The sequence below is a fragment of the Macaca mulatta genome, chromosome 3, assembly GCF_049350105.2.
Source record: "Macaca mulatta isolate MMU2019108-1 chromosome 3, T2T-MMU8v2.0, whole genome shotgun sequence".
NCBI lineage: Eukaryota > Metazoa > Chordata > Mammalia > Primates > Cercopithecidae > Macaca > Macaca mulatta.
Window position 1 is genome coordinate 5,194,901 of NC_133408.1, and position 21,766 is coordinate 5,216,666.

General features: G+C 54.5%; 1 protein-coding gene across 8 annotated transcripts in view; it reads right to left on the reverse strand.

Annotated features, from left to right (window-relative positions):
• Nucleotides 1–207: 207 nt before the first annotated feature.
• The window catches only part of ABCG1 (ATP binding cassette subfamily G member 1), a 79,557-nt gene continuing 57,998 nt past the window's right edge, over nucleotides 208–21,766 (reverse strand). For 3 of the 8 annotated variants that reach the window (XM_077995713.1, XM_015132830.3, XM_028845311.2), the window contains exons 5-15: nucleotides 20,067–20,117; nucleotides 14,408–14,553; nucleotides 12,422–12,545; nucleotides 11,024–11,138; nucleotides 8,971–9,119; nucleotides 8,697–8,798; nucleotides 6,745–6,913; nucleotides 5,769–5,869; nucleotides 5,327–5,485; nucleotides 2,884–3,002; nucleotides 208–1,287 (exon numbers count right to left, since the gene is read on the reverse strand). In XM_077995713.1, the coding sequence (XP_077851839.1) occupies nucleotides 1,059–1,287; nucleotides 2,884–3,002; nucleotides 5,327–5,485; nucleotides 5,769–5,869; nucleotides 6,745–6,913; nucleotides 8,697–8,798; nucleotides 8,971–9,119; nucleotides 11,024–11,138; nucleotides 12,422–12,545; nucleotides 14,408–14,553; nucleotides 20,067–20,117 (1,464 nt within the window). In that variant the 3' untranslated portion in view covers nucleotides 208–1,058. Of the gene's footprint in view, nucleotides 1,288–2,883; nucleotides 3,040–5,304; nucleotides 5,486–5,768; nucleotides 5,870–6,744; nucleotides 6,914–8,696; nucleotides 8,799–8,934; nucleotides 9,120–11,023; nucleotides 11,139–12,421; nucleotides 12,546–14,407; nucleotides 14,554–20,066; nucleotides 20,118–21,766 lie in introns of all 8 variants that reach the window. The other 5 variants (XM_015132829.3, XM_077995714.1, XM_028845310.2 and 2 more) reach the window with 3 other exon arrangements.

Below are 21,766 nucleotides of genomic sequence, written 5' to 3' on the forward strand. Positions count from 1 at the left end.
CATCTTGTTGGCCTCCTCCCCTCTTGCACAGTTAGCCCATCTTTCTCTGCTGGCTGCTCCTGCAGAGACAACCCTCAAAGGTCATGCCTGAATTTCCCTAAGCCCTGCTCTTTCAGGTTCAGTGGAGGTAGCTGAGATGATATAGAAGGAAAGGGATGCTGTTTGTTTGTTTAAATCAACCTGGGCAAAATTAAGGTAGTCAGAAAGTTAGGAAGAAACAAACAATATATTTTGCTTAAAATAAGAAGCACGTGGAAAATAAAAGACTTTGAAAGAGTTGGCCAATGTCTTCTTACAATGTTTTGTATAGCTTTTAAAAATTTCTGCATGGTTCAGTGGAGAGGGTGTCCACGTCTTCCCTCCACCTGGAACCTGCATTCAATACTTCACCAGTGCGGTCTGCGTATGAGACCAGCTACGTGATTCGGTTAAACCCCTTGCCTCTCTAAACAAAGTACGTGATTTACCCCGAATCATTCTTCAGCAAGTACTAAAAAGGTACAGTTTCTTCAAATGAATGCAATTGATCAACTTTTGGCTTGCAAAAATGAGTTCTCATTGGAAAAGAGACACACCTTAGAAAGATGAAACTATGAAAAACAACAGTCAAAAAATGGAATCGCTCCGTGCTCGGCCCCTCTGCCCCGAGACATCTGACTGTGCAGCCATCAGCCGAGAGGTTGCTTGCGGTTCCCCATCCAGGACCCACGGTGCCTGGTACTAAGGAGCAACTGGACTGAGGAAGCCTCTCGTCACCAGCTGTGTTGCAGTTTTAAATTCTGCCCCAGTTGTGGTATTTAAAATTCTGTATGTAAAAAAAAAAAAAAACCACCGACCTTCCTACATCTTCCTAGTTAAAGCTAGAAAGGGGAATGGAGAGAACCCAACCCTGCTGGGCGGAGCGGCTGCACACGAGACACCCACAAACCCAACGCGGTTCTAGGGGTTGGATCAGAAGAGTCTCTGCATCATCGGTCGGGCACAGGCTTGCCTCCTCGATTCTAGACGTGCCCTCGGCCACAGTGTCTAATCTTCCTCTTTCCTGGCATTTGGGTGTTTTACCTCTCTGCCCGGATTTTGTACCTGAGGACAAAATAGGCAATGAGGCGCAGGGAGATGAAGAAAATCCCGAGTACGATGAAGTCCAGGTACAGCTTGGCGTTTTCCACGTCCAGCTCCCGCAGGATGGCCTCCGACTTCTGGAAGTGGCACGTCTCGTCGATGTCACAGTGCAGATCTTCTCGGTCTAAGCCATAGATGGAGAGGATGACCCCTTCGAACCCATACCTAAGAGGAAAGGCCGGGCATGAGGGAGGACGCTCTCCCAGCCAACCACGCCGTTGGCTGAAGGTCGATGTTGTTCACCCTCCCTGCGATTCCCAGCCTGGCTGTCCTCCCTTCCCAAAGGGCTGCCTTCCCCAGAATACTTCCTCACCACCCACCATCTTCTTAAGATAAACACGGGCAACAGCTCCACTCTGTTTTTCTTCCAGTTTTGTTTCTTCCAGGGCCCCGAGCAAAAAACCAAGTTGAATGAACAGTACATATTCATTCACTGGTGAAATGTGCTGAGAAATCTTTTGTTCACTTCCGAGGTTACGTGCTTTCTATCGGTTGGAGGGAATCATGGGCTGGCCAACTTGCAAGGACTTGAGAACATTTATATGAAACATTCCTGCCCCCTCTCTCCCTCTGCTCCAGCCCCGCCCTGTCAGGACAAAAGCATTCATTTTCAGAAGAAAGACGTCGGTTTCTGATTTCGTGGTGTTGGAGCACACACAGATTGTTGAAACTCTGTACAAAGGCTTTGTTTTCATTCTGTTTTCTTGAACAATATACCTGAGTCTGAACTGACATTCTAGAAAAGAAGAGCTTGTTCCAAACTTTGGATCTTTGTGTCACGTGGAACTTCTGCAGCTCGGAAGATGGGTGCTGCCCCTGGTGGGGCCAGTGTGCCAACACCCCGCTCTGCAGAGGGCACGAAACCCTGTAGCTAAGGACCTGAGGCACTGGGCATTCTTGTTCCAAGATATTAGGATGTTTAAAAAGTTGTTTAAAAATGACTTGTTTCCCACCAGATTTCCTTCCTTCCTTCCTTGCTTGCTTCCTTCCTTCCTTTTTTCCTTCCTTCCTTCCTTCCTTTCTTCCCTCCCTCCCTCCCTCCTTCCTTCCTCCCTCCTTTTCTTTCTTTCTTTTCTTTTCTCTCTTTCTTTTCTCTTTCTTTCTTTCTCTTTCTTTGTCTTGCTCTGTCACCTAGGTGCAATGGCACAATGCCAGCTCACTGCAATTTCTGCCTCCCAGGTTCAAGAGATTCTCCCGCCTCAGCCTCCGGAGTAGCTGGAATTACAGTTGCGTGCTACCATGCCTAGTTAATTGTTTTGGGTTTTTAGTGGAGACAGGGTTTTGCCATGTTGGCCAGGCTGGTCTCGAACTCCTGACCTCAAGCTATCTGACTGCCTCGGCCTCCCAAAGTGCTGGGATTACAGACATGAGCCACCACACCCAGCCCCCACCAGATTTCTTATAAAGGTTTTACAATCAGCACTTGTTAGGAGCACTGTTCACTTCGGGGAGGAAGAACGTTTCTAAAAAATGGAAGCGCTTCCACCAAAGGCAGCTCTTGGAAACATCCAGAACACTTGGGCCTGCCATGGCCCTTGGGGTGCGAAGCGCTGGTTTGTGTGGCCTCCTTGTTTAGTGTGTGTGTGTGTTGGCGAGGAGCAGGTGGAACTAGCAGGAAGATGGAAGGCATGGATCCTCAGATGTGTGATCTGCACTCGGCCGGCAGCCCAGAGTGGCTTTTGTGAGCCCCTCACGCCATTGGAGGAAGTTCTTCCCTCGTCACCCTCGGTCCCCACGCCATGTGTGCCCTGCGCCTGCTACCTGACATAGGAGATGTAGGACATCCACTGCAGGTAGGTGGGGATGGTGTCGAAGCTGACGAAGAACCCCGAGAACAGGAGCACTGGGATGGCTGTCACCGGGCCCACGAAGGTGGCCACCTGGAGTTGGGGGCACATGGGACAGATGTAGCAGAACCTGTAGCATGGCCCCCTGCAGAGGAGGCTCGCCCACCCCAGCTTCCCCCGGGGCAGGGCCAGGGCACCTTCTGGGCATGGTAATGAGGGTCCTTAATGGGGCAGAAGGTGCAGCATCCCCGAGGTGTGGGGTCACCATCTCTGAGGATCCCCCAGCTGCCCTGCTGTGACGTGGCAGCCCCAGAGCCTCCTACAGCCCAGGATGAGCTGGGACCCAGTGGATGTGCCCAGGCCAGACAGATGGGGACACACCCTCCTCAACTGGCTGCTGCCTGCTCCTCCACAGCTGTTCCTGGGGGACTAAGGCCAGTGCCTGGCCCGTGGCAGATGTGTGGCGGGCACCCCCGCGGTCGGGGCCCAGTGGAAGGACTGCAGCCTCCATAGGCAGGATGGATGCCTGCCTGTCGGCCCCTCCGGGAGAGCAGCCCAGAGACGGAACAAACCGCCGTGACTCAGGGTTCACAGTGAGCACAGGTCCAGCCAGGGCGCTGTGAGTGTATGGGGGGTAGGAGGTTGTGTGGAGTGTGTGTGGTGTGTGCAGTGTCTGCTGTGTGGTGTGTGGTGTCTGTAGTGTGTGGTGTGGTGTGTAGTGTGTAGTGTGTGTGTGTGGTGTGGTACGTGGTATGTGTATCCATCTGTGATGTGTGTATGTAGTATTTGTGTGTAGTGCGTAGTGTGGTGTGTCTGCAGTGTGCAGTGTGATGTGTGTGTAGTGTGTGGTGTGTAGTATGTAGTATGTAGTGTGTAGTGTGGTGTGTAGTGTGTGGTGTGTGTGTGGGGTGTGGTATGTGGTATGTACTCTGTGGTGTGTGTATGTAGTATTTGTGTGTAGTGTGTAGTGTGGTGTGTCTGCAGTGTGTAGTGTGATGTGTGTGTAGTGCGTGGTGTGTAGTGTGTGTGGTGTGTAGTGTGGTGTGTGTAGTGTGGTGTGTCTGCAGTGTGTAGTGTGGTGTGTCTGCAGTGTGCAGTGTGATGTGTGTGTAGTGCGTGGTGTGTAGTATGTAGTATGTAGTGTGTAGTGTGGTGTGTCTGCAGTGTGCAGTGTGATGTGTGTGTAGTGCGTGGTGTGTAGTAGGTAGTATGTAGTGTGTAGTGTGGTGTGTCTGCAGTGTGTAATGTGGTGTGTGTGTAGTGTGTGGTGTGCAGTGTATAATGTGGTGTGTTTGTATTGTGTGGTGTGTACTGTGTGTAGTGTGTAGTGTGTGGTGTGGTGTGTGTAGTGTGGTGTGTCTGCAGTGTGCAGTGTGATGTGTGTGTAGTGCGTGGTGTGCAGTATGTAGTATGTAGTGTGTAGTGTGGTGTGTCTGCAGTATGTACTGTGGTGTGTTTGTATTGTGTGGTGTGTACTGTGTGTGTAGTGTGTGGTGTGGTGTGTGTAGCATGTCATGTGTGTGTGCGTGTGTGCCATGTGTAACCGTGCAGACAGGGGCATCCCAGTCCTGCCCTGATTAGTGACCCCTGCAGAACCTGAGCGCCCTAGGCAGGAGGCCTGGGGGTGGCTGAGCAGGTGCGCTGGGGCTGGCCTTGGGGGACATGGGTTGCTGCAGCTGGTGTGGGCCCAGCACCTTCCTGCCGTGTCATCTTTGGTCCATGGCAACCTTGTGAGCCGGGCTCCGTGGCTATCCTCATCTAGGGTGAGGGCACCCGGGCCCTGGGGGCCAGGCAGCCAGCTCGTGGTGGACTGGAGGTGACCCGGGAATACACTGCACCCAGCATGGGACCCTGGGGGCCTCAAGAGCAGTGCTTTTGTCCAGAAGGACAGGCTCAGGCCGAGTGTCCTGAAGCCACAGAGGTAGAGAACCTGCAGGTGCACATGGGTGGCAGGTCGGGGGACAGGGTGGGCGATGGGAGAAGGAAGGGGCCCATGGAGAGGCCGAGGGTCCCTGCAGAGGCAGCGATGTGTAGGTGTTGAGAGCTTGCCTCCTGAGACAGCTGTGTGACCCCCTGACAAATCACTTTGCCTTCTGGGCCTCAGGGCCCCCCTGTGTAAAATGGGGCCAGCACAGCACCTAAGCGTGGCTGTGCTTGGGGCTACAGCTCAGATTTGGGAAAGGCTGGGAAGGGCGCCCAGCACGCAGTCAGCACACGTGAGGCTGCCCGCTCTGCGCACTGTGGAAGCCAGCCGATCCTGACCCCGGACAATGCGGGCCCTTCCTGTGGAAACGACCCCATCTAGGAGGGTCAGGGCAGAAGTAGGGGGAGGGGTGGCAAAGCCCCCTAGCTCAGGCCAAGATGGTGCAGGGAAGCCCAGCCCTCATGCCCTCACTCAGCGCCTCCTGGGCTGGCACCTGCAGGGACGTGGAGGCGGCTCCGATCAGCAGGCCCAGGGACTGTGCCACCAGCGAGGTCATGGTGCCCAGCGCGGCAAACAGCACGAAGCGCACGGCGTCGGACGGCTGCGATGTCATCCAGTACACGATGCTGCAGTAGGCCACTGGGAACATGATCTGGAAACAAGTGCCCATCAGCCTCGGGCTCAGCCGCTTCTCACTACTGCAGGCCAACAGCAAAGCTCCTGGGCAGCCCGCCCTTCCCTGTAGCTCCCACCAGAGCTCCCGACGTCAGGTCCTTCCCCACTCCCCACAGCTCCTGCCAGAGCCCCCACCAGAGCTCCCGACGTCGGGCCACGCCACCCTGCATCCCTGGCAGGCCCTCTTACTCAATATAAAGGGTGTACAGGAGAACTCTTGCCCCCGTTTCCTATTCCAGCCCCTGCCCTGGCTAACACACCTGAAAGGGCACGTCCGCCATGGTCTTGGCTAGGTAGTAGGCCTTCAGGCTGTACCAGTAGTTCAGGTGTTCCCGAAGAAAGACTCCCATCTCCAGGGGAACTAGGAGATAGAAAAGCAAAAAAGAAGGGTCAGCGACCATGCACAGCGAGTCTGTTTAACATCCCAACCGGCGATCTTGAGCTGAGCGGCTCGTAACCCAGCTCTGGCCTAGGGCACTGAGAGACTGAACAAGCAGAGGACGTGTTTTGCTAGCCTGGAAAACTCGCCACCCATGTGGATAACCTGAAGAGTCATCGGGTGGAGAATCAGGGTGGGGAGCGTGTCTGTGAACACAAAGCATCATCTTAGTGATGAATGCAAGGATTCGTGCCTGGCCTTACTCTTCCTGAGTCGGCCTCTTCTGAAACTCCGCATCAGCGTGGTCCCTTCCCGTGAGCAAGGCTGCGAGCTGCTCTTGGAAATCAGGGGCGGCTTGGGGAGGAGGTACCTAGGGAGGGGCTGTTTATGCTGAAGTTCAGGAGAAGCAGCCGCTGTGTTCACTGTCGCCCAAAGTGACCAAGGGCAGCCTCCTTGTGAACAAACTGGAATTGTGTGGAGATCCATCTAAGAGAGCTTCTCTGCTCCTGAAGTGGGCTGTGCAGAGCTATCTTAACAATTGAACTAGGTAACGCTTAAGTAGTAGACTTGGGGGGCTCCTAATCAGTGAATCTTTGAGAAATCCCCCTCCCATCAGCCTTCCCCCATGCTTAAAAGTCTTCCATTCGGGATTCACTCCTTTGGCTTAAGTATTGTATTTTCTTATCTAACAGCAAATACAATACAACTTGCATCTGTCAACAAAGAAGATGATATTTTAAAAAACAAAAACATTGTGTTTAGAAAACTCATCCGTTGGTCAAGCCATGACCTCAGGCCCCCCATGCTTGGGTAGGAATTGAAAATAAGGAAGAAAGGGTCTGTGGTCTGTCACTCACATGTCAGAACAGTGGGCATGAGGGCCGCGAACATGAGGAACAGCATGGAGAAGAAGAGGAAGCCAGAGTTGCTCAAGACCTTCTTGGCTTCGTTCCCGATCCCCAAGTACAGCAGGCCGATGAGGAGGCCGATCCCAATGTGCGAGGTGATGCGCAGGTGCGTCAGGACCTGGGGGCAGACCCGTGTCTTACCCAGTGCATGTGCAAAGCTGTCCTCAGCCCAGAGAACAACCCAGCTGCGGCCTTTGGAAGCATGGGACCCCGAACTCTGTGACAGCAGTTCTTAGACTTTATCCTCTCTTCTCCTCCAGAAAAACAAGCCAAACCCTAAAGCAACTCACATACACACACACACACACACACACACACACACACACACACACACACACACACACACACACACACGTCAGGTTTTTGTTATGTTAAAACAGACATAATTACTATCCTTTGTTAAAGATTTAAAAATGGAGAACAAACGGTCTACCCTCAGAAGAGAGGAAAGGTAAAAACAATGGTGAGGGAAAAGTGGCCATATCAGAGGCTCCAAGAACTCTGGCGTGGGCTGCGGTGAGCCCCTCTGTCTTTCAAATTAGGTCCCAGAAGCCATGCCAGGCATTCAGCCGCTCCTAAGCAGGTGGCCAGATTGTCCACTTCTCTGGTGGAACTATGGTTCCCGCGTATTCATCACCTCCTTCCCTATAAGGAATTGTCCAGCCCCCCACCCCAATCCTCATAATTCACAGTGCTTTCCTGAAGGAGAAATGGACTTGCCTACAGCCCTGGTTTCAGGCTTGGCCATGTGACTTGTTTAGGCCAATGGCATGTGAGTGCAAGTGACAATTTGCCACTTCCAACTGGAAGTTTTAAGGGCTGTCATTTGGTTTCTCTCTTGCACTTTTCCTTTGACATGTTGCAGAAAGGCATGTCCAGACAGGAGCTGTCGCAGGATGAGAAGACTTATGGGATAGAGCCATGACACAACCCACTGTTGCCACCCCTAACACAAGCAGGACACAAATATCAGTGGAGGGAGACACGTACATTATGGGAGTGTTTGTTACTGCAGCATTACAGTGAACGCTGACTATTGCAAATGGAAGAAAAGTAATTTGAAAGTTTAGTGGTATGGTTTGGGTCTGTGTCCCCACCCAAATCTCATGTCAAATTGTAATCCCCAATGTTGGAGATGGGGCCTGATTGGATCACGGGGGTGGAATTCTTTGGTTCTGTGCTTGTGACAGTGGGTGAATTATTGTGAGATCTGGATGTTTAAAAGTGTGTAGTGCTCCATTCCCCTTCCCAGGGGAATGCCTGCCCTTCCCCTGCCTTCCACCATGATTGAAAGTTTCCTGAGGCCTCCCGGGCTATGCTTCCTATATAGCCTGCAGAACAATGAGCCAATTAAACCTCTTTTCTTTATAAATTCCCCAGGCTCAGACCTGCCTGCGTTCCTTCCTTCCTGCCTGCCTGCCTTCCTTTCTCCCTCCCTTCCTCCCTTCCTCCCTTCCTCCCTTCCTCCCTTCCTCCCTCCTTCCCTCCCTCCCTCCCTTCCTTTCAGATGGGAGTCTGGCTCTGTCACCCAGGCTGGAGTGCAGTGGCGCGTTCTTGGTTCACTGCAACCTTTGCTCCCTGGGTTCAAGCAGTTCTTCTGCCTCAGCCTCCTGAGTAGCAGGGATTACAGGCATGCGCTACCAGGCCCAGCTAATTTTTGTATTTTTAGTAGAGATGGGGTTTCCCCACGTTGGCCAGGCTGGTCTGAACTCCTGGCCCCAAGTGATCCGCCTGCCTTGACCTTCCAAAGTGCTGGGGCTACAGGCGTAAGCCAGTACACCCGGCCTCAGACATTTCTTTACAGCAATGTGAGAATGAACAAACATGTTCCGTCAGGATGAGTCTATGAGAAAATGACACACGACTTCCCTAGCCCTGGGAGAAGATTGGGGCAGCCTTACCGAGTCCCTCATGATGCTGAGGAAGGTCCTCTTGAAGAGGATGCAGAACTGCGTGAGGCAGCTGGCAGAGAAGCTATGGCAGCCTTCCATGGACGAGGAGTCCTGAGGACACACGCAAGAGGGCAACGGGTGAAAGCCAGTCAGAGCCGCTGCTCCTTCTTGCTCGGAAAGAGCTCTCATGCAGCGGTGCACAGTGCCACATGCAGCCTTCCCCAGGGGGCTTCAGGATTTGCATTACCTTTCTCAACCCCTTTAATCGTTTTGTCTGCTTTACCTCTTCAGAGGGCCGGTGCCAAAGAAAAGGGTTCACCTCGGCATCACCCCCGAGGTCTCTCTTGTGGTCGGAGTCACACATGCCCTCCCGAACCGCTCTCACCAGGCGACTGTTCTGATCGCCGTACTCGCCGGATGCAACCTCCATGACTGCAGGAGACACAGACGCAGGGTCAGCCCAGGTTCCAGGAAGGACGGCCCAATCACCCAGATGCGAAAGTCGTTATTCGAGTGGGAATGTTTTAAAGTGATTCCATAGATGCTGCCTGGTGGTGCTAATGGCATGATGTCAAAGTCATTTATCAACAAGCGTGCGGCTCTCAAACCCCCCAGCAAGGCCCTTTATCACGTCAGGAGACTGGAAACGCAAACACACACTGTGCTGTCGGTGGTCTGAGAAGTAATGAGCTCCTGCATCTACCGACTGCTCATCCAGCCGGTACTTACTGAATGCCTGCTCTGGGCCAGCCTCCAAGGTGGAGCTGGGGAGGGGAGCAGAACGAAGGGCTCCTCCTTGAGGGACACCTCCTTGAGGAGCCTGTGGTTTGGCAGGGTGTGATGAGAGCCACAGCAGTTCTACAAGATGGCAGAGAAGGACATGCCCATCGCCGTACGAGAGGCTGGCACCCTGGGGACTTGGAGGTCCTAGGACTCTCCACCTGCACCTCTCAGATCCCGGTGAGTGTCTCCTGCACAGGCTCTCCCCACCTGCTCCTTCCTCCCACATCCCAATCGTCACCTCCCCGCTCTGCCTGCGGACTTGCTCCCCTAAGGTCTGCCTCCACCTCGACTTCCTCTGCAGCCTGCAACTCCTTCCACACTCCCGCGGAGACTGGCCTCCTGCCCTCTGCCTACCTCTGCTTTCTCCCAACCCCTCTGCCCTCTCCTGCCTCCGTGTCCTCCTGTGCGACTCCTCGCCTCCCACTCCAGTAACGTTCTTGCTAAGGCCCAAAGCTCCTCAACGCCCTTCCCTTTTCCGCACTTCCCTCTGGCAGAGCCAGCTACTTGCTTCCTCCCAGCTGGTACGGGGGCCACCACACCCCCTAGATCAAGCCACAGACCAGGACACATTGGCCCTACCAGAAAGTCATCCTCAAGGGTTCTAAACGAGCCCACAGCACTGCCAGGCAACGTTTCCAGACCCCTCTGGTCACCCACACCCGCTACAGTGGGCCACACTCCCCCCCATCTCCCACTCTCTGGTCAGACGACACTGAGGAAATGGAATCCCCAGAACACCCTCATCTCTCCAGGATCTCTCCGCATCCCCATGTGCTGTGTTTCCTCTCCTTCCTGCCCGCCCTTCCCTCCGGGTTCTCACCTCCATGCAGGCTTCACACCTCTCCTCCCTGCCCCACTCAGCAGCATCCGTTACTGACCCGTTCCTGATCTGTTCCTCTCCCTTGTGAGCAAGCGTGAAGCCAGAACCACAGCCCTCCCAGGTCCTGTCCCCCCTTAAACCACACCCCCTGCACCTCTCTCCCTCTCTCCTCTCCATCACAGCCTACTCCTTGTGAGTGAGAGGCGCTTCCCGTGAACAGTGCCTCATGCAACACAATTTGGGAAATAGTGTGGTAGAAAATACGAGTCCTGGGAATTGCACGAATCAAGTATTTTAAAGAAAAATGACAGATTAAGGCTGATGGCTGGAAGGCGAAGGAGGAGGGAAGTCCGCCTGGACCGTCACCATGCAACCTTATTTGAAAAAGGGTCTTTGCAGAGGTAATTAGGATCTTGAGATGAATCATCCTGGACTTAGGGCGGGCCCTGAATCCAATGACTGCTGTCCTCAGGAGAGGAGGCGATTAGGACACAGAGAGAGGAGAGAGGCAGAGATGGGCTGGCCAGATGGTTTTACCTAGAGTCTAGAGGAAAGGGCACCTTTTTTTTTTATTTGTTCTTTAACAGTTTTATCACTGGATGACACTTGAGCCATTTGTGGAATAGTCAAGTGGTTTCTGAGTTGGGGGCATCTGCACTTTTTACTAAAAGTGAAACCTACAGAGGAAGAAAATCCCCTTTCTGTCCCCCAAGCTGCTCAGGGCTCCGCTTACCAAAATCTGCTGGGTTGTGGTAGGTTGGGCAGTTCAGACCCAAATCCCTCAAATATGGCACAAGATTGCAGACTTTTCCCCGGTACACACATTGTCCTTGACTCAGGACGTAAAGCTGGAAAAAAGGAAGGAGAGAAAGGGATCAAGCCCTGCCTTCCACGGAAAGCAACTGGAGCTCTCCATCAGTCAATCAGTCACTCAATCGGTCAGCCCAACGCTCAGCCACTTCCTCTCCTGAGAGCTCTGCATCACCCCCAAGGGTCCTATTAACATGTGAAGGGAAAGCCGTGAAAAGCCAGGGAAGAATATCGACGGCCAGGGATGATCTGATTATATTGCTTGCTTTTTATTTTTCATGCTAACCCCCTGCTCAGAAAAAATTTTGGAGCTATACACATTTTATCCCTTTGTGACTATTTTTGCTCAGACTAATATCAAAACTTAAGTTGTTTTTTTGTTGATGTTGTTTTATTTTGTTTTGTTTTTGATACAGGGTCTTGCTCTGTTGCCCAGGCTGGAGTGCAGTGGCACGATCTTGGCTCAGTGCAACCTCCACCTCCTGGGCTCGGGTGATCCTCCCACATCAGCCTCCCGAGTAGCTGGGACTGTAGGAATATGCCACCACACCTGGATAATTTTTGTACTTTTTTTTTCTTTTGTAGAGACAGGGTTTTACCATGTTGCTCAGGCTGTTCTTCAACTCCTGAGCTCAAGTGATCCGCCTACCTCAGCCTCCCAAAGTGCGGGGACTACAGGGAAGAGCCACCATGCTTGGCCAAAACCTGAGATTTATAAACCCAATGATACTGTGCAAATGCTGTAACCCGTTATTAATTCTGGAAAACAAGTGTCCCCCCCACCCTTTTTTTTTTTTTTTTTTTTTTTTTTTGAGACGGAGTCTCGCTCTGTCTCCCAGGCTGGAGTGCGGTGGCTGGATCTCAGCTCACTGCAAGCTCCGCCTCCCAGGTTTACACCATCTCCTGCCTCAGCCTCCTGAGTAGCTGGGACTACAGGCGCCCGCCACCTTGCCCGGCTAGTTTTTTTGTATTTTTTAGTAGAGACGGGGTTTCACCGTGTTAGCCAGGATGATCTCGATCTCCCCCCCAGCTTTTTAACAGGGGAGGTGATGAAGTTCTACAATGCCGGTGACACGGTGACACCCAGGATCCCATGACCGACCACCAGGACCGAGAGAGGACCCTGCTCAGCAACTTCCACTCCCCACGCCCTTCGCTGCATGTGGTTCCACAAGTCTCACAAAACCTGGCACTTAAACGCTCTCAAAAATGAAGACGCCCCACAAGCTAACAGAAGGCCGGGGGTACCCAGGGTTTGCTGTCATTCGGGCTGACCTGAGTGCAGCGGTGATCTGGTGGGGAGGGCCCGGGGCCCGCGTACCTGGTCGAACAGCTCGAAGAGTTTGGCGCTGGGCTGGTGGATGGTGCAGATGATGGAGCGCCCCCCTTGAGCGAGCCCTTTCATCAGCGAGACCACCTGGAAGCAGGAGGCGCTGTCCAGGCCGCTGCAAGGCAAGGGGCATCGTGAGATGTCCATGGGCGGCAGGAACAAGCACTGCTCCAGGTCCCAGGGGCCCAGGGAGCTCCTGTCCCAGAGGACTTGGCATCAGGGGCCTGTAGCTGCAGCTGCCCCGTCCCAGGCCGGGGCAGCTCTTGCTGTTTGTTTTTTGCTGCTTAGTGTCGGGGCACCCAGTGGGGCTTTGCATGTCATATTTTATTCCTGGCAAGAATGGAGGGACTCCAGCGACCCTTCCTGCCAGAGTTTAGGACTGGGGGGGTCCCCACTCATCTGGGTGGGGACTTCACAACTGTCCAGGCAGAAGAGAGGTGGGGGTCCCCACTCATCTAGACGGTGGGGGGACTTCACAACTGTCCAACCAGGACAGAGGTTTGGGGGGTCCCCACTCATCTGGGCAGGGGGGGACTTCACAACTGTCCAGGCAGGACAGAGGTGGGGGGGCCCACTCATCTGGGGATCAGGAGAATTTCACAACTGTCCAGGCACGACAGAGGTGGGGGGGGTCCCCAATCATCTGGGCAGAGGGGACTTCACAACTGTCCAGGCACGACAGAGGTTGGGGGATCCCCACTCATCTGGGCAGAGGGGACTTCACAACTGTCCAGGAAGGCAGCTGTGCCTCAGGTGGTCTAGTGCTCCGCAGTCACCACCCCCCACTCCCCACCTCCCATCTATGGGGCTGGCGATGGGGGTGTCACCCCATAGAAGGCAGCCTTGGTGCAGCCCAGGTGGGCTTTACTCCGGCAGGTAATTCACTGTACAGAAGGGTCCTTGGGGGGACCTCTCTTCTCTCTTCTCCTTTCCTGGCTGCTCACATCTACTCCTGCTCCCATCCCCTCAACTCTGAAGTGACAGGCCCAGGGGACAGTGTGTGCTGGGCAGTCCCCGAGCCCGCCCGTCTCAGAGCATTCAGGGCATTCAGCTTGCAAGATGCTATTCAAGGGTTCACTGTGGTCTGTTTTCCTGAAGTATCTGACAGACACCGTGGGCTGCTGCTGGGCAGGCCCAAGAGAAGAAACAGGTGAGCCTCCCCTCCCGACCCCCAGAAGGTCACTGTCACGTTGCTGTCAAATCTAGCCGGACTTTGGAGAGGTGAGTGAGTGGCAGAAATGAGACAATGGAAAGTCTGGCTTAAGTCATTTCAGGAGCAGCCTCATTCCTGGCTGCCCATCCTCCCCGGGACAACTGAACAGGACACATGCAGGAGTCAGGCGAGCTCAGCCTATGGCCGGGGGCACCAGAGCCAGAACTCCAGAGCAGCAATTCCACAGCGGAGCCCCAAACGTAAAGGGCATCACCCAGGACAGGGGTCAGAGCGCCCGTGGGTATGGAGAGCTGGCGAGCAACCGAGGCAGGATTCTGTCCTGCAGGCATCTCTGAGCCTCTGATGTGCTAAACTGCAGGGCATTTCCAGAACACACCTGAGGACAGACCGTTTCCCAGGGCGTCCCATGACCTTGGCCTTCACAGTGGCTGAGCCATGAGGAACTTGGTGTCATGGAAAAGACATGCATCGTGAAAGGATGTTCCCCGCTGCCCCGATGACGGGGGACCCCCCCCGACCTCTGTCCTGCCTGGACAGTTGTGAAGTTCCTCCCAAAGCCATACCCCCAGGGTCAACACATGCCGTGCAGGCCCGAGCACAGGGGTGTCTCTGAGGGAGGGAGGGAGGGAGGGAGGGGGCGTAAGTCAGCTCTTCTACCCAGTGTTCCCAGATGGAAGGAGGAACCGCTGGGTGAGCTCACCCCCTCTGAGGCTACATCAGGATGTCAGGGTCACCTGGAAGAACTGCTGAATAGAGGGGATTGTTCCTGCCCCTGGACATCAGCCCAGATGCTCCTGACTTACCTGGTGGGCTCATCGAAGAACATGACTGGAGGGTTGTTCACCAGCTCCAGCGCGATGGCCAAGCGCTTGCGCTGACCACCTGACAGGCTCCCGGTCCGCGTGTTGGCACAAGACAGCAAGCCCAGCGCTGTCAGTATCTCCTTGACCTGGGGCAACAGAACCAGAGACATTGGGAGCTGCCCGCCAAAGCTCACCACCTCCACGGCCCACGCGGGAAGACCTGACGGCCGCCCTCAGCCTGCTGGACACACGGTGCCCGGTCCACATGGAGGCCGCGGAAGTCGAGCCCACCCCAGGCTGCCCAGTGCCAAGTGGGGCAGGTGCCATTTCCACATCAGCAGTCCTGATGAGGGACAGAGACTGCCCAGAGGCTGTGCAACAGTGCTGGGGTCAGACACAAGAGCCTGCGTCCTCATCAGTCATATGGCCTCTGGCACTCTGGCAGGTGCCCAGGGCACGTTCCTCACTGCTAAGCCTAGCCCAGTGCCCCATACGGAGGAGGTGTCCAGTCAGTGGCTGATGAATGGACACATGAGAGGACGCACAATTTCTGGTGGTTTCTGCCCAGAACGAAGGGGAGGGTTGCTGTGACGGTTACTTGAAAGAGTGAATGCAGAGTGCGGGGGGCAGCATGGAGTCCGCGGGGGGCAGCATGGAGTCCGTTGGGGGGCCAACGTGGAGTGCGTGGCGGGGGGCAGCGTGGAGTCCACAGTGGGGCAGGGTGGAGTCCACGGGGGGCAGCGTGAAGTCTGCAGGGGCTGTTCCCAGCACTCCCGTCATCGCTGAGGTAGGCGTTAAGGGCAGGAACACAGTCACACATGCCAGGGCTCTCGGGAAGGGGGACAGAGTCACTTTTGTTCTTGTAAATAGGTTTGACTTGAAAACAAGGTCTCTGAGGTGCCGGGAAGGCAACAACACAGATCTGCAATGCCCCTCAAAGCAGTTATGACCTACGGTAGCCACACCACGGCGTGGGCTCTGGGAAGCAGGCTGCACGCCAAGACATAAGCAGGGCACTGTGCACGGAGCCCTCCCTGTCTGCTCCAGATTATTGATCCTGTATCGACCCAGGGAACACAAAGGTCAGCAGATTTCTGTGCCGGTTTGGTGTTGCTTTCAGCCCCGGCATCGTCTCAGAAGCAGGCCCTGGGTCAGCCACTGCCATCCCTGCCTCTCTACCCTGGGGACAGCCTGCCTGCAGCTCCCTCCAGCATTCACCCAGCCATTGTCCGCACCCCGCCAGGGCAGCCCTATGGTGGCCAGCCCCTGGCGGCCATAGCAAGCGGACCCTACTCCGGCAGCTCCTCTAGGGAGATGAAGTCATCCGAAGGGAGGAAGAACTCACAAGGAAGAAAATTTCCACTCTGAGCTTTTGAATTATTTATGCACGGTCAGTACAAAGTGCAGCTTTGGTGACAGAAAGAACCAGGGCACGGCTGCTGGACAGGCCGGGGCAGGTGGCAGTACAGGGTCAGCTGACCTGGGCTCCAGTCCTGTCCTGAACGTCCTTGCTGATGCCCTCACCCCAGCCCTGGTGCCTCCCCTGGATGCCTGGCTCTGAGGGCCGCCAACCCAGAAACGGCTTCTGGGAGGCTGTCTGGAAAAGGCTGGTGTGTGGGGGGCGTGCAAGGTGGGCAGGGCCCTCTTCCCGGCCGGCATCGACGGCTGGTCTTCCCGGACGAGGTCTCCAGGTCTTCTGGAACCACTGGGCGACGCTGCCGGCCGACTGAATGGCTCTGGTGCTTCCAGGCTCACTGTGGGGGCCCCACACATGCAGCACGTCTTCTCTCTCTCCACCCTCACGGAGGGGATGCTGGAAGCGGCGGCTGCCATGGGTGCCTTTCCCTCCGCACCCCTGCCCATGAGCTGGGCCCGCCCCACTTTCTCCAGTGTCCTCTCAGGAGTGATGCCACCCAGATGGGCTCTGTTTTAAAGACTAGTCAGAAAGAACTAACAGTGATCTCAGTCATTTATACGTTTTTCCGTAACAAACCGACAAAAAAATTGCAAGGCTGCTTGTAGCTCCAGCCCTGCTGGGGTTTCCCAGTGGGCGCTCCAGGGAGGGTCTCGGCAGCCCAGGCTGCTCCTGGAGACCTCACTCCTGAGGAAGTGGCCTTGCTTGAGGGCTCTGGGGGATTGAGGCTGCTTTGCTGAGGATCAAGGAAGGCCGTGAACAACACAGCAAAATTCCACGACCTTCTAGAACATTCCATTCCATTTTGTTTCCATGAGACACAGAGAACGTCGACCTAGGTGCACACTGGGGGTTGGAGGGAAGTGAGTGAAGCATGAAGTTGCTGCCGTGTTCTGAAGCAATCCTGATGGTGGGCCCGTCAGGGAGGTGTGTACCTGCACCATGGTGGGCCCGTCAGGGAGGTGTGTACCTGCACCATGGTGGGCCCGTCAGGGAGGCACCTGCACCATGGCTGAGGAACAGCTGGGTCTGCTGGTGAGAAGCATGTGCAGGATGCAGTGTGGCCTCCAGGTCCTGCGGGGAGGGCTCTCTGTGTTGTTCTATCCAGCCGAAGAGGAATCTGAGAACGGCACCAGGGGCTCACTCCTCAGGGATGATTCAGCCATGTGAGTTGATATTTTTGCCCTTGTAAACCCAGTTGAAAATAGCTGGAGGCTCTTGTCCGGGCCGTGTCTTAGGCAGGGCCCAGGCACCACGAGGACACACGCCTATGGGTGCCATCTGCCTTTGGGCCTCGTGTAGCTACTCCTGGGAGGCGCCTCCATTCTCCACCGAGATGCCGGCTTGTTCTGGGTCTTCCGGCTCTGGCAGTCCAAGGGCCTGGCTTGCTGTGTCCTTGGCATGGAGCCTGCTGAGCAGCACTCACTGTGCACCCAGCCCTCGGGGAGGGCGACTTTTGCCAGCTATGCCAGAAGAGGCTGGTGGCTGTCACCTTATGCTGCAGGGAAGCAATCCCACAGCTCCTCCCATATGGATCACATGGGCTCCATCGAGCTCATTGACCTTAAAGAATCCATTTAATTCAGGTTGCACTGCCCCAAAAGGCAGGTGGGGCCTGGTTTCCTGTCCCTACGTTATAGGCGAAGATCGGAAGATCGGCTCGGGGCACGGCAGGCAGTGGCCCAAGGCCATCCGGTGGGTTCCAGGAGGCCAGGGTGGAGGGCTCCCCTGTGTGCTCAGCTCCGCTTCACCCCAGGGCCTCTCCGTGTTAGCAAGTCTCCCCACCCTCTGCCTCCTGCGTCTGCTCCCCCTGCCTCCGGTGATCCTGGAGACCCTCTCCACCGTCTGCTCTGTCCTTGGGCCTTTGGTTTGGGTCAGCGAGACAGAATTCCCTCTCTCCAGCACCTCCCCCTCCAGAGCTCTTGGCTCCTCCTCCACACTGAGCATCAGTGACCACTTTCACCGTCTCTCCTTGGAGCCCCCACAGCCGCCCCTCAGCTTGCAGGCCAGCGTCTGGAAGGGTCTTCAGGACCTTGATGGAGGGCTATCCGAGGCACAGAGATTGGATTGTGCTTCCGACACCCTGTGAAAGCAGGGAGGCTGGGGGGTGGGAAGGAGGGCCCCAACAGGCGGTCCCAGGGGCACTGCAGTCCTCCAGGCTTCGGGAGGAGCAGCTTCCTGAGTCTCCGGATGGAAAAGCCTCTGCTTCGTGGGGCACTGCACACTCTTGCCGGCCTCTCCTCTTGTCCTGCAGCTGATGGCAAGGAGGGCCCAGGACTGGGGGGTGGCAAAGCTGACCTCAGACAGGGAGAGTGGAGGTGGCCCTGGCTCAAGCCCAGGGCCCTGTTCTGTTGATTTGGGTTCATCTCCCATGGGAGACCGCCAAGACTCAACTGTGACACCTGCTTTTCTCCATGTTCTTCTGTGTGCCTGGAACTAAGGCTTTCATTTGTTAACGTTCACTGCCGTCTCAGTCAGCATGAGCTGCTGTAACGAAATCTCCCACACCGGGCAGCTTCCACAACAGAAATTCCTGTCTCAATTCTGGAGGCCAAAGTCTGAGATTGAGGGCAGCAGGGCTGGTTCCTGAGGCCCCTCTCCTGGGCTGGCAGATGCCACCTCCTCCCTGTGTCCTCACGGGGTCATCCCTTCGTGTGTGTCTGGGTTCTCTTCTCCTCTTCTTACAAGGACACAGTCAGACTGGACTGAGGCCCACCCATATGACCCCGTTTTAACTTCATTACCTCTGTAAAGACCCGATCTTCAAATACAGCCAATTCTGGGTTTCTGGGGTGTAGGCTTTAATGTATCATCTTTTTGGGGGGATTCAGGCCATAACACTCATCTTCCATACTTGGTATAAGTAACACTCAGGCGTGGGAGGTGGTGTGTGTGGGGGGGTGTGTCTATGTTACACTGTTTAGAAAACACTGTCCAGAGAGGGCTCTTGCTTTTCAGCCTAGAAAATAAACTCACAAGGCTGGGTCTTCTGCCCCCATGAAGGGCCAGGAACACCCGTAATTTCCACATTTTCTCTCTTTTGGGCTCTGTTCATCCATTTTCTTCTCAATAGCAGAATAAAAGAATTCCACACAAAATGTTTTCTGTAGCAACAAAGAATTGTTTTCCTTCTCTCAGACACTGGGCTCTTTCTACCTGCACCGGGCATCTCACCCCCAAGCCCTGATGCCATGGGCTGAATCCTGAGTTTCGAAGGGCACAGTTGCTGGGGGAGGAGGAGCATTAAGGTTATCCAGCTCTTTTTTCCATACCAAAGTGGTTTACATTTACTTAATATTAGCTATTACAGATGACAGGAGACAGGGAAAGGCTGGAAATAGAATTGCTGTGACTGTTTCTCAGCATGTTTGATTCTATCCCATCAATCACTGCATTTTATACCAGAACACAAAGGGCCATGTCGAGCCATTGGCACTAACCCAGCAAACCCCACTCTCAGCTGCCGGACTGTGGTCCTTTAAGGGTGTTAGGAGAGAAAGATAATCTTATAGAAGGGGGGTTTCCCCAAATTCCATCTCACGCTGAAAATCCCACCAGCACTCGCCACAGTGGAGAGCAGGACAGTGGCTTTCCTGTGGAGGGTGTGTGAGTCTAGGCTGCTCCTTCCTCCGTGTAGCTTTCTACTGCTCCCCCTGGCTCTGCCCACCTGCACCTGTCCCTGCTCCCTGGGTTTAGGAAGCCAAAAAAAAAAAAAAAAAAATGGCTAAAGGGATTAGAAAGCCTTCACCATCCTGGAAACATATTTATTTTCTTTTTTAAGAGGCTGGTTAATAACACGTAAGAACTAAATTTCTTCTTGCAAGTGTAGGTGGGTGGAGAGTGGTTATTTTTAAACGAATGACTAACCATCTTCATTGTTACTGTCTTATAAAAAAATCTAATATCGATCATATTAAACACTAAAAGGGGCAGCACTCTTAGTCTAACCCTGAAGCTGGCATCTTCTGGCCCCATGAGTGCCAAGGTTGTTGTCCCTCACGTTACATTCTGACTCCTGCATCTGAGAATCAAAGCCATGAACGTGTGCACCAGATCTGCCTCTTTTGGCCTCTGGCTGCCACAGGCCATAGCATTCCCTGAAATGTCACCTGTCCCACATATGGAAGGCAAGGCAAAAACAAATCAACAAAGAAAAGCCAGTGCCAAAATGCCCCGGCAGGCACACTGTCCACATGCACTTCTTGCACTTTCTGGACCACTTGTGGGCCCCAACAACCCACTTACCATCTCCCTTCTGCCTTCATCCTTCTCCTGAAGCTTCAGATGTGCTGACACCTGCAGGGGACACGGACAACAGTGTAAAAGCAGAACAGATGGCCACCGGCAGTGTGAGCCTCATGCCCACACTGCAGGCCACGGTACAGCTAGCCAAGATGCAGCTAGCCACAGTGCCACTAGCCACGGTGCAGCTACCCACAGTGCAGCTAGTCACAATGCCGCTAGCCACAGTGCAGCTAGACACGGTGCTGCTAGCCACAGTGCCACTAGCCACGGTGCAACTAGCCACAGTGCAGCTAGCTGATCATCATGGAAACCCAGGAGTTCTTGACTTCCAATGCCCCCTGCTTTAATAATGGTAGGATCGCAGGAGAGCAGTCCATGTGCTATGCTTCCTGCTGTCTCAGTTGAATTCTCTGCTGTACCCAGGAGAGAAGTCAGATGTGGGCCATTCAGAGGTAAGACAGCCCCGGGCATCAGGGGCTTGGCGACCAGCCTGGGCAGAACCAGTGCTGCAAATTAGGAATTCCACAAACCGCCTGTTAAACTGCTGAGGCTTGAACTTATCCACAGGGAGAGTCTTTACAACACAGGAATTTACGAGGGCGACACACCAGGATGCCGCGTTTTGTTGTGTTTTTTGAGATCCCATTTGCTAACACAGCACTGGGCTCCTGGCCCCGCTTGGGAAAACCTAGAGTAGATCGTCATTGTGCAGGACTGGCCTTGCTTCCACCCTCCTGCCTCCTGTGGTCATGGGCAAACATGCAGCCTCCGTTTCCTCACAGGCACAATAGTGAGGTGAAGCTCTGTCCACCCCATTAGCTAGCAAAGTTGCTGTGAGGATCAGAGGAGAGGGTGAGATGCAGGGTGGTGGAGGGGGCGGCGGGTGGCAAAGAGGTCTCAGGCCCCAGAGTTGGACCAGGTCAGGCCCACGCTCCTGGGCAGGGCCAGCTGCCTGCCATGTGCCACTGTCTGCCATTTCTCAGTCTGCCTGGTGGTGAGGGTGAAAAGCATAAAAATGCACAACTGTGTCTGATGTGGGATTGGGACTCCGCAACAGGTGGCCAACGTCTCCTCCGTGTGAGACAGGACCTTGAGTGGTAACACGTACCATAGCCTCAAAGTATTTCTCCAGGGCCTCATGAAATTCTCAGAATCAAAATCAAACTGAATTTGATTCTGAAAATAGATCATTTCACAGCAGGTTCAGTGGCGAAGTTGGGAGAAGACAGCGGGAGTCCCTAGTCGCATGTGCGGAGAATACAGCCATTGAGCTGGGGTCCCAGCGAAGAGTCTCGAGCACATGGCCATGGGGTTCACTCAAGAACTCACTGAGAAGCCAAACTCGGGCTACCCAAGATGCAGGAGCTGCTCAGGAATCAATAGAGTGTGCATGGAGCTTGCACTTAAGGCCTACATGGAACAGTGAACATTAGGGTCAAGAAAAACTTCAAGGTTGCTTTGCAGCTGTTTGCCAACTCCTCAGAGATCCTCTGTGCCCCACCTGAACGTCCATTTGGAGGCCAGATCAACAGTCAGGGCTCCACGGGGCATACACCACCCAGGGAGGCTGGGCCCAGGGGAATGGCGTCCGCTTACCCACAGAACACACAAGACCAGGGAACGTGATTGGGAACAGTCCCACAGGTTCTCCTCTTCCTGTTTCCCCACAAAGAAGCTTAGGGAGCAGATCATGTGTCTGC